The 15,854-nt window shown below is 50.8% G+C and overlaps 1 protein-coding gene across 1 annotated transcript; it reads left to right on the top strand.

Moving 5' to 3' along the window:
- The first annotated feature begins 5,050 nt into the window (after positions 1–5,050).
- Positions 5,051–15,480, top strand: LOC122367683. Its single transcript, XM_043341018.1, has 6 exons — positions 5,051–5,072; positions 5,318–5,354; positions 5,563–5,695; positions 6,083–6,346; positions 6,530–8,474; positions 15,230–15,480. Exons 1-6 carry the CDS (start codon positions 5,051–5,053, stop codon positions 15,478–15,480), a joined length of 2,652 nt encoding a protein of 883 aa, XP_043196953.1.
- Positions 15,481–15,854: the final 374 nt, after the last annotated feature.

Below are 15,854 nucleotides of genomic sequence, written 5' to 3'. Positions count from 1 at the left end.
TTAAATGAATGTCACCATCGTGTTCTACGCCCCAAATTACCCATAAAACATGTGTCACAGGCTGCGAATATCAGTTTTGATTTTCGAGGATATGTGCCTACCGGGTTGACCTGACCTTGACCCTGACCTATGCTTGATTGACCCCTACATGGAGCTGACACTCTTGTAGGCCTTATATGATGGATTGTGCACCGTTTTGACAGAATTTATGACGAGAGGCGCCCATTGCGAAGTCCTGAAGTCCATGCTACTGAAAGCCCGATTTCAGGTGTTTGACCTGACCTTGACCCGACCTGTGACCTCAAAATTCAACTTAAAAGTACTCATCTGAAGCGTCTCGTCGCGTTCTTTCGTTTGCCGCCTCTTGCGTTTCGCTGCGCCTATTGGTTCTCGAGTTATCGGCTGGGGGCGTTTAACGCCCCCCCCCCTCCCCAGCAAACGGTGGGTGGCGAAATACCCCAGCAACTGCCGGGTTAATATGTTGGAAAGGGGAGGAGGCCAAACATGGGAATTAAGAAGGGGTCCTATCTTAACTTTAGGGGCCCCAGTGGTAACCTACTTTACCCGAGCCCGGGTGCGGTTCCTAGCCAACTTTGCCAATTTTTTCCCTCGCATCCGGGCGCATAGCTCGTGCACCGTATAAAGTGTTACAGCGTCACGGAACAATGCATTTGATAGATCCTTGGAACCCTCCTCTGCATTGCCCTTAGATTCGGGCTCAGTTCAACAATTTGGCCCACACTGAGAGCAAAAACCTCCAAAATAGACGGATCTTGCAGAAGCATTTGTTCCATTTCTTTACGTATATCTACTCAGTACTCACTCCACGTATGGTAGGCACAGTTTTTACCGTAATTGTGTCTCTCGTATCGAGAGGCGTTAAATTATCTATTGTAGGACCTATAGTCATATGACCTATAGTCAGTTGCATGCTCTAACCGAAAAAGGTCATGCTGTACGTAAACTGATCTGTGTTGTTGGGCTGAAGGCATTACATAACCCGCGCCCTGCTGGGGGGTGTTTGAACACCCCCCCTTGTGGTTTTTCGCGAATATCTCAAAAACGGCGGCGCGGAGCGCCGCCGTTTTTGGTACACCTTATCATACATCAATTCTACACATGTTGTGAAAATTTCAGACCAAGCTCATTCAAGGTCAGGTCACCAGGTCACTTGAAGTGACCTCACCTCATAAAAAGTTTCAATGTCAGTCATAGCTACACCGAGTGACCGATCGCTTTGAAACTTTCAGCGATTGCTAAGAGCAATAGCATGTACAAAATGTATATCTCAGAATTTTGATATCGATGACCTAAGGTCAGGTCAATTTTGCGACCTCACCATTATAAGTCAATGGGAGAAAATTGAAATGCGCCTCTTTTGGACGAAAGACATTATAAACACTCCCAAACACTGAATTACAAGTGGTTTAGACACACTGAACATGAAAATGGTGTCCGTGACCCCTGATTATGCCCTGAGGTCATCTTAGGTCACGAATAGTATCTAACAGTTTTTCGCAAATAACTTTTGATAGAGGCATGCTAGAACGATGAAAACGCCTTAGATGTGTTCAGCTCGACGATACCGATCGACTGATATGCAACATGACCCTTTCCGGTCAGGTCATGACCTTGACCTGAGGTCAAATTTTCAAGTTGACCTTTCAAGGTCAAGTTATAGTTCATTCGATGCGTCTTGACAAGAGTAACACGATGCGGGTAAAAGTAAGCTCGTACAAGGCCTGAGTCAAAAGTTATTGCAGAAAAACTGTTTCCGAAAAAATCGGCTATTTTTGCAGTTTTTGCCCCTGCAGGCAAAACCCTTGCCGTTAGGTCAAATCTGAGAAAATTACTCAGAAAGGGCGTTAATAGGGCTATCGAATGCGCTTTTCTGCGGCGCTGTAGCTCTATTGGTTCCCGAGTTATGCGTTGGCTTCTTGGAAATTGTCGACATTCGACCTTGAAATCGGCGAAATTTTGCCTTCAATGACCTCTGGTGACCTGACCTTTGACCTGACCAAAAAATTGACTGAAGTGATTTCCTCATTATTTTTGACGCTCTTTCGAACGCCGCCTTCCGCGTGTCGCTACGTGGCCCAGGAGCCGAGTTAGAAGGGGGGGGGGGTGTTCAAACACCCCCCCCCCCCAGCAGGGCGTGGAAATCCAGGACCCCCAGCCGGGCGCGGGATAATACACTCTTTCATCACTCTACTATGTCTTCTTTTAAACTCTTTGTTGAATTTTTTGGTGCCTTTGGTGACCTTTCTAGTGACTTCTACAGGCTCCTGCACAGACCGGTAGAGGCCATGCTGGTCACTGAGAAGTCACGCTGGTCATAGGTCGGTCTCTAAGAGCTCCATGTCGTCGACCTCCGAGGACCCTGCACAGTGCACACTGCTTCGGAGGCTCCACATCGGACCCTGTAGATCCTATCTCCGGTCTTAGATCCTTGAGGGCTCAAGATGGTCCCCGAGAGCCCTACGTCAGCCTCAAAGAGCAGATATCAATCTGCCTAGAGTCTTGCGCTGGTTGAGGGCTGATACCCTAAGTTTTAGGAGGGCCCAACTCGGGCTATGAATTCCTCTGATGGCTCCATGTCGCCCCCGGGGCCTCAGTCCGACCTCTAAGGCCCAATCATGCATAAGTGCTGAATTCATATATAATCCGAATCTGAATCAACTGAATTCATGCATAAGGCCTTCAATGTGGCCTCTGATGGCCCAGCGCCAGTCTATGAAGACCCCGCGCTGGCTTCTGAGGACTCAGCAGTCAGCACTGTTGGCGCCGTTGTCGCCTGGCGATGCTAACTTTTAGTTGTCTGGGCGATTGACAGATGGCGCTGTGATTTTCGGTTGTCCATTTGCTATCGATTTATTGATATGTGTATTTTTTGGTTTGGCGCCTTGTTTCTTTTGGTTTATTTTAGGTATCGATTTGTAATTTAGTTTTGTATTGTGATCCGCGGTCATAAGTTATTTGGATTTTGTTCGATTTACTGACCGTGACCTCTACGGTCACGTGACCCGGCGCCGGCTGACCTGCCACGTCACCCTTCTGGGTCAGCGGAGGGGCGGCCGGCGGGGCAGCGCCCATTCTTGGTTGGCCTGTCGCGGCGGCGTTAGCGTGCCGCGCATCGGTTTGGTTTGGTCGTGTTTGGCTTGGTTCGGCCGTTCGACGCTTGGAGTGCACAAGGGCGCACCGTGTAGGTGAGTGAGCGATTTTGACCTCGGAAATTAGTTCATGTTGGTGAGATTGTTTGCCGATTTTGTTTGCTTTGCTTTGTTGTGTCTGCGTATTCGTTTGGTTGGTGTTCTTTTTGGTCATTTGTTAAGTTTCTTTGTTTCGATTCCAGAAACCGCTACGCTTTGTTCCGTTCTGTTTGCTGCTCTACGAGCAATATATGGTCAGCACAGGCGGAGAGCGCGTTTCACTACCGGTCGGCGCGAGATCCGGAGCCCTGAGGTCGTCGGCGGCTACAGTTTCTACACGCGCCAGTTTCTGGCTCTGCGCGAGCGGCATCTGCGCTCGCTGGCTGGTCTTCGGCTGCTCGGCGCCAGCTTCTGTGCGCGCTGACTGGATCTTCGGGAGCGCGCAGTTTCTGCGCGCCGGCTGGATCTTCGGACGCGCGCAGTTTCTGCGCGCGCTGGCTGCGCGATCGTCGCTGTCCTACGGACGCGCGCAGCTTCTACCAGTTTCTACGGTCTGCAGTGGCTACTGTGTTTCGGCCTGCAGCCGAGCTCGACACGTGCCGACTGCCGGGCCTCTGCGCGTGTTTCAACGTGCTGAGTTTCTGCGTGAGCTAACGTGCGCAGAGTCGGTAAGTGATCTGGGTCTGGTTTGGTATGACCGTGAGTTTGGTTTGGTTTGGTTTGACTCACCTCTGTGAGTTTGGACCTGTGAGTACCTACTGCTCGCGGGTAGTTTGGCCTTGAACCGGGGGCAGTTTGGCCTTGAACTTTGGACTTGGACTCGCGCCAACTCGCTCTTCCTGGGTTGGCTGTGTGCCAGGATTAGACTCAGTCTGGCTCAGTGGTATCAGTGAACTTTGGCTCAAGTAAGGAATTTGAGTGCTCTTCAGGGGAACATCAGTGGGGCTGTTGGGATTAGCTTTAAGGTGTTACTGTGTCACGCATTTGTGTTTAGTGTGTGTTGTTGTTGTTTGTGTGATGCATTATTAGGGTAAGGTAGCTAAATGGCATCAAGGGAGGAGCTCTCCAAGCTCAAGTCCTCAGAGTTAGTGGAGGAGCTCAGCTCTAGGGGGCTTTCGACTTTGGGTAAAAAGGCGGAGCTTGTTGATAGGCTGTGGAATGTTGTCAAGCCTGTTGATGATGAGCATGATGGTGTAGACAGGGACATGTCTCAGCTAAAGGGAGATGTAAATCAGGAACGGGTCAGGATGGCAGCAGGTCAGTTGGATAGCAATACTTGGTCTCAAAATCTGTCAGGTTCTGGCTCGGAAGCGTCTCAGTTGCTCATTGCAAAGTTGAGGAATTTGAAAGAGATGGAACAGCTTGAGGAACAGGAACTTAGGATTAAGATGAGACGTCAGCAGTTAGATATAGAGTTAAAGCTGGCTGAGTTGCCCAGTGGAGAGGTAAGTGAGGAAGTGATTGACTCATTGAGGATCCAGACAGACAACCAGGTGAGATCTCCCCGTTCTGATGAGACATCCGTGCTGAACTCACAGATGCAGAGGATGTTGTTGCCACCTACTGAGATTGAGAAATTTGATGGTAATGTCATGAAGTACAAACTGTTCATCAGGTCATTTGAGGCTAGAATTGTGTCACGCACGACTGACGATGACGAGCTCTTGCACTACCTTGAGCAGCTGACTGTGGGAAAACCGAAACAGATTGTTAGGAGCTGTATGTATCTGAGTGAGGGTGGTTATGCAGAGGCCCGAAAGCTGTTAGATCAGAGGTATGGCAGCTCACACAGGGTGGTCGATGCATACGTGCAAAGACTGAACGACTGGGGCAGGATCCCTCCAGGTGACGTAGAGGAGTTAGATAGGTTGACCCTGTACCTGACTGAAATCAAACACGCAATGACTGACTTGGACGTTGCAGGTGAGCTCGAACACCCGAGAACCTTGAGAGAGGTGGTTGACAAACTGCCTGGCTACTTGAAGGATAGGTGGATGAGGTTAAGTGATGATATCATGGAAGGTGAAGGAAGGATGGTTAGGTTCAGGGACCTGGTTGATTTTTTGGCCAAGGAAGTGCGCGTTAAGAGAAACCCAGTTTTTGGTAGGTCCTCGGAGAGCAAACAGGCTGCACAGAGGTCAAAGCCGCAGGTCTCTGGTCGCATGCAGGCGCAGTGCAGTGCGACTGCAGTAAGCTCAGGATCAGGTGAGAACAGATGCAGGTTCTGTCGAGGTAATCACTTCCTTGATGACTGTCAGGAGCTGAAATGGAGACCAATGGATGAGAGGAAGCAGTTCATTCAGACTCAGAGGTTGTGTTTTGGTTGCTTGCATGAAGGTCACACTGCCAGGTTCTGCAGGAAGCGTAGGAAGTGCAGCATCTGTGGTGGTCTGCACGCTACTCTCCTCCACAGGCAGGGTGAGCAGCCACCTAAGGCTGAGCAGGTGAGACCCAGTGCTGCTCCCAGCAGCTCAGTTCAGGTTAGCAGCGGTGGAGTCACTGCTGACTCTGGTCAGAGAACAGGTACTCTGATGCCTGTGGTTCCAGTGAGAGTTGTGTCACCCTCAGGGAAGACAGTGGAAACTCTTGCCTTTTGTGATAGTGGCAGCTCTGGAACTTTCATGAGTAAGAGTCTGGCTGATCAGCTTGGGATGTGCTTAAAGTCCACTACCATTTCTGTTGACACTGTGTGTGGATCTGGGAGTGAGATTTCCACATCTGTGATGGAGGATGTGAGAGTTGGTCCCCTGAAGGGTGAAGGTCTGTTCTCGCTCCCTCCAGTGTTCACTCTTGACCGCATTCCTGTGTCCACTGAGGATGTGTGTGACAGAGTTGAGTTGAGTGCTTGGCCACACCTGTGTGGTGTGGAGCTGCCGGAGACTGATGTTGATCTGCATGAGGTGGATCTACTGATTGGTGCAAACTGTCCACAGCTGTTGGTGCCGGATGAGGTGAGGAAGCCTGAGGGCGACGGGCCGTGCGCTCTGCGCACCCGCCTCGGGTGGTACGTGATTGGACCCTCCCATCGGTCGGCTCGTGATCCTGTGGGTCAGCACTCTGTGAACCGGATCGGCGTTTCGCGTTCCGACATTCCTGGTAAGGTCTCTGAGGCTGATCTGTTCGTTCAGCTGTACGATCAGGATTTCAAGGACGCAGCTGATGAGACTGAGAGTTTGTCCGTGGAGGACAAGGAGTGGGTGAGCATGGTCAAATCTAAGCTGAGGAAGGATGAGATGGGCCATTTTGAGATAGGTCTCCCACTCCGTGATGTCAGTGACTTGCCGGATAGCTACTTCACAGCTAAAAGGCGCTTGGAGCCTCTCAGGCGACGCTTGTCTGACAACCCCGATCTTCGTGATGAGTATCTTTCTGTTGTTCAGCGACTGTTTGATGAGGGCTACGCTGAGGTGGTCCCCGATGCTGAGGTTGAGACTGGGGAAAGGGTTTGGTATTTGCCGCACCACGGTGTTAGGCATCCAGAGAAGAAGAAACTAAGGGTGGTTTTTGATTGTTCTGCAAAAACTGACGGCCTGTGTCTGAACGATCTGCTGATCAAGGGACCCAACCTCACCAACTCACTTGTTGGGGTGCTGCTTCGATTCCGCCTGAATCCTGTGGCGTTCACGTGTGACGTGGAGTCGATGTTTCACAGGGTTCGACTGCCTGCTGCTGATGCGAACATGATGCGTTTCCTGTGGTTCAGGAACGGCGATGTCGGCGGTGACGTGGTGGTCTGCCGCATGAAATCGCACATCTTCGGCGCGGTGTCTTCTCCCAGCGTCGCAGGGTTTGCACTGAGGCAGTGCGCTGAAGAAGGTAAGGCCGAGCATCCAGAGGCTGCTAGGATTGTTGATCAAAATGTCTATGTAGACGATGCACTGGTATCGGCTTCATCAGTGGACGAGGCTGTTCGTTTGGCCAGCGATTTGAGACAGTTATGTCAGACAGGCGCATTTAACATGCGCAAGTTCACGAGTAACAGCACAGAGTTCCTTCGGAGTATTCCGCGTGAGGACAGGGGCAACAACGCGAAGGATCTTGACCTCCAGGCAGAGTCGTTGAAGCCGGAGCGTGCTCTGGGCATGCTGTGGTCGGTTGAGGATGACACGTTCCGGTTCCGCTTCGTTGACAGGCGCAGACCAGTGACGAGACGAGGCATCTTGTCCACAGTCAGTGCCTTGTTCGACCCGCTAGGCATCGTCGCGCCAGTCACCTTGCAGGGCAAGGTCTTGGTCCAGAAGCTGTGCATGATGTCCTGTGGCTGGGACGACGCCATTCCGGCGCCCTTGGTGGACGAGTGGTCTGAGTGGTTGGCGCAGGCCAACCGCCTCGATGCGGTCAGCCTGGACCGATGTTTCGGGGCTGCTTCTGGTGAGGCTGCTCGTCAGCTTCACGTCTTCTCGGACGCCAGTGAGACTGGTCACTCAGCAGTGGCGTTCCTGAGAACGGAGACGCCGACAGACGACGGTGGTGTCGTGTGTACCGTGCGCTTTGTTATGGGGAAGGCTTTGGTGAACCCTGTGAAGTTCGTAACGATCCCTCGTTTAGAGTTAGCCGCGGCCGTGGTGGCTACAAGGCTGAGGGATCTGATCGTGAAGGAGTCTGGCCTTCGTTTCAGCAGCTCGTACCTGTGGACTGACAGCACAGTCGTGCTGAAGTACCTTCGTAACAGGACGGCTCGGTTTAAGACTTACGTGGCAAACCGAGTCACTTTCATTCGAGACAGGACGTCGGTAGAGGATTGGAAGTACGTCCCGTCTGCTGCCAACCCGGCAGATGTCGGATCACGTGGATCCACTCCAGAGGACTTGGACATGTGGTTGAAGGGGCCGGACTTCCTTTCAGCGAGCGAGGAGAGCTGGCCGTGTGAGCCGGGGCGGTCAGTTGATGATTCTGATGATCTAGAGATCAGACATCCCTCACCTGCGACTGTTGTTGCAGCGGTCGCTGAGGTTCCTCAGGTGTCGGCTGCAGTGTCGGGTCGCGAGCAGCCGTCGGCGACTGAGAAGCTGCTCAGTCACTTCTCGTCTTGGTACAGACTCAAGAAGGCCGTGGCATGGTACATACGTTTCTTTCAGGTGCTCAAAGGGAGACTGCTCTCTCGGGCGCGCGTGATCCGCGATCGAGGTCTGCGCGCTCGCGGAGTGGGGTTGGAGACGTCTCTGAGCGTGGACGATCTAAGGTCTGCTGAGCTGAACATTCTCAGGTATGTTCAGGAGACCAGCTTCTCAGAGTTTTATGATCGTGGAGGCACGGTAAACGTGAAGTCGAGCTCCCTCAAGGGGCTGAACGTGACGCTGAAGGACGGACTGTTGGTCGTAGGGGGTAGGTTGAGCCGCTGCCCAGTTGAGAGCAGCGCCAGGTGTACTGTGCTCCTACCGAGGAACCATCATGTGACGAGACTGGTAATGCGTGACGCTCACGTGTCAGTGGGGCATCAGGGTCGTGAGCACACGCTGAGTAAGATCCGAGAGAGATTTTGGATAGTGGGGGTGGGACCTCTGGTCAGGAGCCTAGTGCGATCCTGCGTGACCTGTAGGAAGGTTAACGCAGCACCAGAGCAGCAGATGATGTCAGATTTGCCAGAGGATCGGGTGACACCGGACACGCCAGCTTTCACGTCGGTAGGTTTAGATGTGTTCGGACCAGTGATGGTGAAAAGGGGTCGTCATGAGATCAAGCGGTATGGTCTTATGTGCACCTGTCTGGTCACCAGAGCCGTTCATGTTGAGGTTCTTCAGTCGTTAGAGACAGACTCACTGATCAATGCGATTCGCCGCATTGTAGCGCGTAGAGGGCCGATTCTTAGGATAAGGAGCGATTTGGGCACGAACATGGTGGGGGCCAACAATGAGCTACGGGCTGAGCTTGAGAGGTTAGATGTAAGTATGCTGCAGCAGTTCGCTCTGTCCAAAGGGATTGAGTGGATCTTCAATCCACCTGCTGCGTCCCACTTTGGGGGATGCTGGGAGCGATGTATCCGAACGTTTAGGAAGGTTTGGAGATCTATGCCGACTCAGAGACTTGACGACGAGGGACTGAGCACACTGTTCTGTGAGATTGAGTCAGTGCTTAACAGTAGGCCGCTGACATACGTTTCCGATGACAACGGGAACCTTGAGCCGCTCACGCCCAATCACCTGCTGCTCTTACGAGGCGGCGGTGAAGGCATACCAGGTAGGTTTGCTGACGAGCAGTTCTCCGCCAAGCAGTGGAGAAGGGTCCAGTACCTCGCTGACCAGTTTTGGCTCAGATGGAGGCGCGAGTACTTGCCGACCTTACAGCGGCGCCAGAGGTGGGTATCTAAGTCTAGGAACGTAGAGCAAGGAGACGTTGTGTTACTGATAGATGAGGATGTGCCGAGAGGTCATTGGCGCATGGGCAAGGTGACGCAGACGTTTCCGAGCAAGGACGGTTTGGTGAGAAAGGTGTCCCTGAGAACTGGTGGCACGGTTTTGACGCGGCCGGTGCATAAGCTGATCGTCCTGCTGCCGACTGCTGACCGGAGCCTGAGCTAGGCTGCGATCGTCTGGAGCCGACTGCGGCTCAGACTTGAGTTACCGAGTGTTGTCGCGGCGCGGTGATAGTTAAGTGTTTTATTCGGTGTTTAGTGTTAAGTGATGAGTGTTGGGTGTCCTCAACCCTGTCGGTTGAGCGGGTGCAGTGTTGGCGCCGTTGTCGCCTGGCGATGCTAACTTTTAGTTGTCTGGGCGATTGACAGATGGCGCTGTGATTTTCGGTTGTCCATTTGCTATCGATTTATTGATATGTGTATTTTTTGGTTTGGCGCCTTGTTTCTTTTGGTTTATTTTAGGTATCGATTTGTAATTTAGTTTTGTATTGTGATCCGCGGTCATAAGTTATTTGGATTTTGTTCGATTTACTGACCGTGACCTCTACGGTCACGTGACCCGGCGCCGGCTGACCTGCCACGTCACCCTTCTGGGTCAGCGGAGGGGCGGCCGGCGGGGCAGCGCCCATTCTTGGTTGGCCTGTCGCGGCGGCGTTAGCGTGCCGCGCATCGGTTTGGTTTGGTCGTGTTTGGCTTGGTTCGGCCGTTCGACGCTTGGAGTGCACAAGGGCGCACCGTGTAGGTGAGTGAGCGATTTTGACCTCGGAAATTAGTTCATGTTGGTGAGATTGTTTGCCGATTTTGTTTGCTTTGCTTTGTTGTGTCTGCGTATTCGTTTGGTTGGTGTTCTTTTTGGTCATTTGTTAAGTTTCTTTGTTTCGATTCCAGAAACCGCTACGCTTTGTTCCGTTCTGTTTGCTGCTCTACGAGCAATATATGGTCAGCACAGGCGGAGAGCGCGTTTCACTACCGGTCGGCGCGAGATCCGGAGCCCTGAGGTCGTCGGCGGCTACAAGCACCAATCTCAGTTTTCAGAAGACAGGGCCCCGCGCTGGCCTCAGAGTGTCCAACGCTGTTCACAGAGGGCCCCCACACCGACCAAAGAGGGCACCTGGGCCTAAGAGGGCCCAAATTGTCATCATAGGGCCCTATATGGCCTCAGAAGGCCCTACCCCGTTGGTCTTATATGGCCTACGTGCGGGCTTTTTAACGCCACACGCCCCCCCCCCCACATTTGGCCTTTTAGGGTCCCCAAAGCGGCCTCTGAGTGCCCCATGCTAGCCTCCGAGGGCTCGTCCTGGGCCTTCGAGCGCCTTACGCTGGCCTCTTAACCCCTCGGTAGAAGTAGGTGTACAAATACTTATGTTTGGGCAGAAATTTTGTATCCTAGCCTGTGCATGTTACATGCAGTGTATACGGTATATGTGCGAGTATGTAACGTGGTGTCATTCTGGCTTCTGAGGTCTGGTTTGCCCCCTAGTCGAAATCCATTAGCCAAGACCCTGAGATACAGTGCCGCCCTCTGAAATGAAAGTAGCTCCATCTGAACTCGTAGCGACGTCCCTGAAGCCAAATTAACCCCTTCTTTACCCTCGCGGGCCGAGGGAGGAGGGGGGGAGGCACCCCTTACGATTTTTTTTTCGTGACTGCTCCGGAGCCGTTTTCGATAGAGAGCTACAACTTGGCCTACGTGAGCCCCCATCCAAACAAGACCTTATGACGCCTGATTCATTTTCAGGTTAGTTCAGGTCCATAGGTGGATAATTGTGCCGAACGGTGGGTGCTCGGGCGCAGCACATCCGCCGCCGCCCTAGCGGTGACCTTGACCTCCACAGTCTGTTGCGGCTTCAAAGCCAAGCCGGCGTGGAATTGGGAGAGCTCGTGCACCCACAGTTCAGCACAATTCTCCACCTATGGTCAGGTCACCGACCGATGCATAAACCTCTAAAGGTTATAAGTAAACCTCTGCAGTCTGCACTCTGCACTGTCAAAAAATGTCGCAACTTCGCAACGCCGCCAACGCCAGGCAAAGTGTCGGCGAGGATGATGACACTTTCAGAAAGCAACAAGCTCCTGGGTACTCATACTTCGTAGATCTTGTTTTTTTTTCGTACAATTCATCTTGGGTCAGGTCAGTCACGTGACCTCCCCCATTATAAACCTATGGGGGAAATACTAACTTGCTCTTTTTGCAACCTATAGGTATTAGGTATAGAATCCGCCCGAAGACGCATAGAAATGTGTTTTGATACGCTCGTCAAAGGATTCCGTGCCTTATTTTGGCATTTTTTACTTTTATGATGTCACAGAGAACGTCACAGAGGACGTTCGTTTGGGTCATAATCGTTTTTCGTTAATAACTTTCGACCAAATTAACCCGCGCCCCGCTGGGCTATTCAGCCATACGCGCCCTGCTGGGGGGGGGGGGGCAGATTCTGCCCCCCCTGTCTAACTTCCGAACCGATGGTCGTAGAAAGACGGGGAAAACGGCAATCGAAAGCTCTCAACAAGGCGGATCTTAAGAGCCAAATTTTTTTTTGCTTAAAAAGGTCAGAGGTCAGGTCAAGGTCAGGTCAAGGGTACAAAATGCAAGTTTCTACAGTATCGGCCTTGCACCGTAGTTGCCGAAGAATGGACTGAGACTGATTGCCCAAAACGTGTTCTTAGACTACCAAAGCAATATTTGTTGCACACAATGTCATTCAAAGGTCAAGGTCAAGGTCAGGTCAGGTCAGGTCAGGTCACCAAAAACAAAATATAGAAAAGGGCATGTGCGACACATGTTTTATGGGTCATTTTACTCATGGAATTCAATAGGCACACTCAATAAGTGATATGGACCACCTCTGGATGAATTTCAGGTCGAGGTCAGGTCAAGGTCAGGTCAAGTGAGGTCAAATTTTGAAGTTGGTTGTTAAGGCCTAAAAAGGTGTCTATCCGATGCAGTTTTTCACGGCGAATCGAATGGTGCTATTGTGGTTTGCGTACGAGGTCTAGAACTTCCAAAAAAATCATTTTCAAAATTTTTGTGTGTCGTGACGTCATAAAATTTTGAATAACTCCCACATTTTTGAACCGATTCTTCTAAAAATTGGTATGTAGGTGCACATAGACTACTTCTTTGACATATATTCCGGTTTTTTTCGATAAACTCAAAATTTTGGATTTTATAAATGTTTTCCAAAAAAAGTCAGTTTTTTGGAAAAATTTTGGCCAAAATCCAAAATTTTCAAAAAACCGAGATAGCCATTTGATAGACAAAGTAGAATCACGTATAACCTTTTTTGTTACGTCTTGATTCCTTTAAAAATGAAGATGTTAGCGGCGTTTGAAATTTTGCCGTTTTTGAGGCGAAAATGGCGAACATGACGTCACTAAAACGTCAATTTCTCAAAAATTTTCCGACGGATTTCGCTCAAATTTTCAGGGAACGTGTCAAATTGATATATGATAAGGTACTGAAAGTTTGACGTCGCTGGCGTAACGCGTTTAGAAGTTATTGGCGAAAAACGGGAGGGGGGGCAGATTCTGCCCCCCCCCCCAGCGGGGCGCGGGTTAAGCTAGAGTCGGGAAAGGCACCATTGTGATTGCAATGAGCTTCCAAATCGATTGATATGCAACCTGACCTAGTCCGAACAGTGTCCTGAGGGGGCTTGACCTCACGACCTTTGTGTCAATCTTGATTGTGACCTTTACCGAGCAAAAAGTACCCACAACATTCGACGCAGCTTGAGAGGAATACGATTATGCCTAAATTTTGCTCTGTGGCCATTTGTTTGCAAAATTGTTTGCCAAAAACAAAAACCCGACTTTAGGGTAAGTTACCTGACCAGAGGTCACCAGTTGACCTGAGACCCTAAATTTGAATACCAATCGCTGCGTCTCGTGACGGCTGTCAAGCTCGTTTTTTTCCGCTGGACTAGAACAGACCCTATGAATGCCGCCCCCGTAGGCGGAAAATGTGCCGCCCCTGTGCTTGACTGCCCCCACCCTATCGAAATCCTAGATTCGCCCCTGCGACAAACAGGCACGAATGCTGTACAGCGGCTGGTTTCTGAGGAACTGCGGCGACGATAGCGACTTTCTCCACCAGATCTGGTTCACCGATGAAGCGAATTTTCACCTCGATGGACGTGTGAACTCCAAAACTTTCGGTTCTGGTCGACCGACCTGCCAGAGGCCTGTTTCACTAAAAACTTGCGATTGCAAGTGTTTGAACTTTACAATTAATAAGTTTTTTTTTGCAAACTATGTAAAATCGGATTTCACTAAACGTCATCACCAGCGGCACCTCCGATAAAAATAGTTGGTAAATAAACTTGTAAACAGTAAAATTGTTTTTAATCAAGAACTACAGGGTGTCCCAGAAGTCTTGAAGCTTTTTTATTTTTGTCGTGTGCCCTTGCTATGCCACCGATTCAGGCGAATCATGCCTGAAACGAAAGAGAATGAACTGAAATTTTGTATTTTCATGCGTAGAGCACCACTTTAGTCAGGTGGCCCCCGTTGTGAGTCGCACAAGAACGAGCGCTAGAGATCACGTCTTTCGCTGCCGCCAAGATCTCCCGGTTTGCGAAACACCGGTATCGCCATGCCCGTTTCTTGTCAGCTTCAGAGTCTTATTCCCTGAAGCGAGCGACATAATATTAGCGTCATATATTTGCGAGGGGTTGATATTTGTTTTAGCACCATAATAATGCGACGAATCAAAAGATTACAACGGGCTGTTGCTTAGCGCGCTCAAGCAGCTGAGCCTTATTTTCGCAATGGATGCGTGCAAACATGTCAGGAGACTTTCTGATCAGTAAATCATTATGTTGCTAATGTTTTCTCGGAGATCCAATGCTCTGTTTCCTGGCTCGCTTCATGAAATAAGGCTCTGAAGCTGACCAGAAACGGGCATGGCGACACCGGTGTTTCGCAAACCGGGAGATCTTGGCGGCAGCGAAGAACGTGATCTCTCGTGCTCAATCTTGTGCGACTCACAACGGGGGCCACCTGACTAAAGTGGTGCTCTAGGCATGAAAATACAAAACTTCAGTTCATTCTCTTTCGTTTGAGGCGTCATTTGCCTTAATCAGTGGCATAGCAAGGTCACACGACAAAAATAAAAAAGCTTCAAGACTTCTGTGTATAACGTGTTACAGATATTGCTTCTTTTTTTTCAAAATATGTCTAGTATTCATGTCAAAAATTGCAGGAATAAATTGAAAATAATGATGCTGTTTCTGAATGGTATAAATGATGGATCACAATATCTTATTATTGAAAGAAAATAACACGCAAAACATTTGACAGCAGAAGCCTGTTGAATGCAATTGTGGCGCGCGAATGACAAAGCATTGTATCGATATCTTGCAGAGAAGTTAGATTAGCCAAGTTTTCTTGTACTGCGTTGCGTAGCGGCCACACCCAACAGTATCCAAACAAGCTCGGCCCAAAAGTCGAGGGGCGTATACGAGGGGCGTATCCCTACTAAACTGCTGCAACTCAGCTGCTCGCGTTGCAACTCAGCTACTCGCGGTACACTTCCCCCCTTTCAATAGACGCGCAGGTCAGGCGGGAGCGCACAATGAAATATACAAGCTTGCTAAGCGTAATGCAAATTAAGCGGGAACAATAAATGTCAGGTTCCAAAACTTTTACGTGTCGCACCACTTTAGTAATAATGATAGTCCGCACGTTTTGTGGGCTTCACACGACGACCACTGCGCGTGAATCGCGGAAGCTCACCCGGTGCTGCTGTTGCTCCTGCTGGAGCTGCTGCTGGTGGTGGTGCTGTACCCGTTCTCTGGGCAGGCTGAGCAGGCGGTGGCGGCGGCTCGGCTGCTGGCAGCAGTTCTTCAGGTTCCTCGGGTGCTTGTGACGATGCCGGAGGCGGTTGCGGCGAGGACGACGGTGCACTTTGCGGTGGTGCACTCAGCGGTGAGCTCCGAGACGGTTGTGGAGCAGCGATATCCCAGGATGCTGGTCGGGTAACTGGCGGAAGAGCAGCATCTGGACTCGGGCGAGAATCGGGTGGAATCGGAAGGATGAAACGTCGGTTACGGACGACAGGCGTTTGCGTGGTAGCTGACGGAATGATGAATGAGTTTGGCTGCGCAGCTGGTCCGATGACGCGCACTGGTCCGTTCCAGTGTTTCTCGCCGTCATGACGCACACAAACGTCATCACCCACTGATGGAGGGTCGAGGAGCGCTGCGCCATGCCTCTTGTCATATCCCTCCTTTTGACGAAGCTTTTGCAGATCATGATGATGCTGAAGTTCGATGAAGTCAGGCCACTGCGGCTTCATGTGCACCGGATGAATTGGTAGTCGGGTTCTCAGATTGCGTCCCATGAGCAGGCGTGCT

This window comes from Amphibalanus amphitrite, unplaced genomic scaffold, assembly GCF_019059575.1.
Source record: "Amphibalanus amphitrite isolate SeventyFive unplaced genomic scaffold, NRLGWU_Aamphi_draft 000888F_arrow, whole genome shotgun sequence".
NCBI classification, from domain to species: domain Eukaryota; kingdom Metazoa; phylum Arthropoda; class Thecostraca; order Balanomorpha; family Balanidae; genus Amphibalanus; species Amphibalanus amphitrite.
Note: the sequence above shows the minus strand (reverse complement) of the source record. Positions and strands in the feature narration are given on the sequence as shown.

What these genes read in the sequence shown, in the direction of transcription:
- LOC122367683 (XM_043341018.1), top strand. Translation starts at nt 5,051, where the DNA reads ATGACTGACTTGGACGTTGCAG. An exon ending in GACTGACTTGGACGTTGCAG is followed by an intron (nt 5,073 to 5,317) that starts GTGAGCTCGAAC and finishes GGTCGCATGCAG; the next exon opens with GCGCAGTGCAGTGCGACTGC. An exon ending in CCGTGGAGGACAAGGAGTGG is followed by an intron (nt 6,347 to 6,529) that starts GTGAGCATGGTC and finishes TCTGTTGTTCAG; the next exon opens with CGACTGTTTGATGAGGGCTA.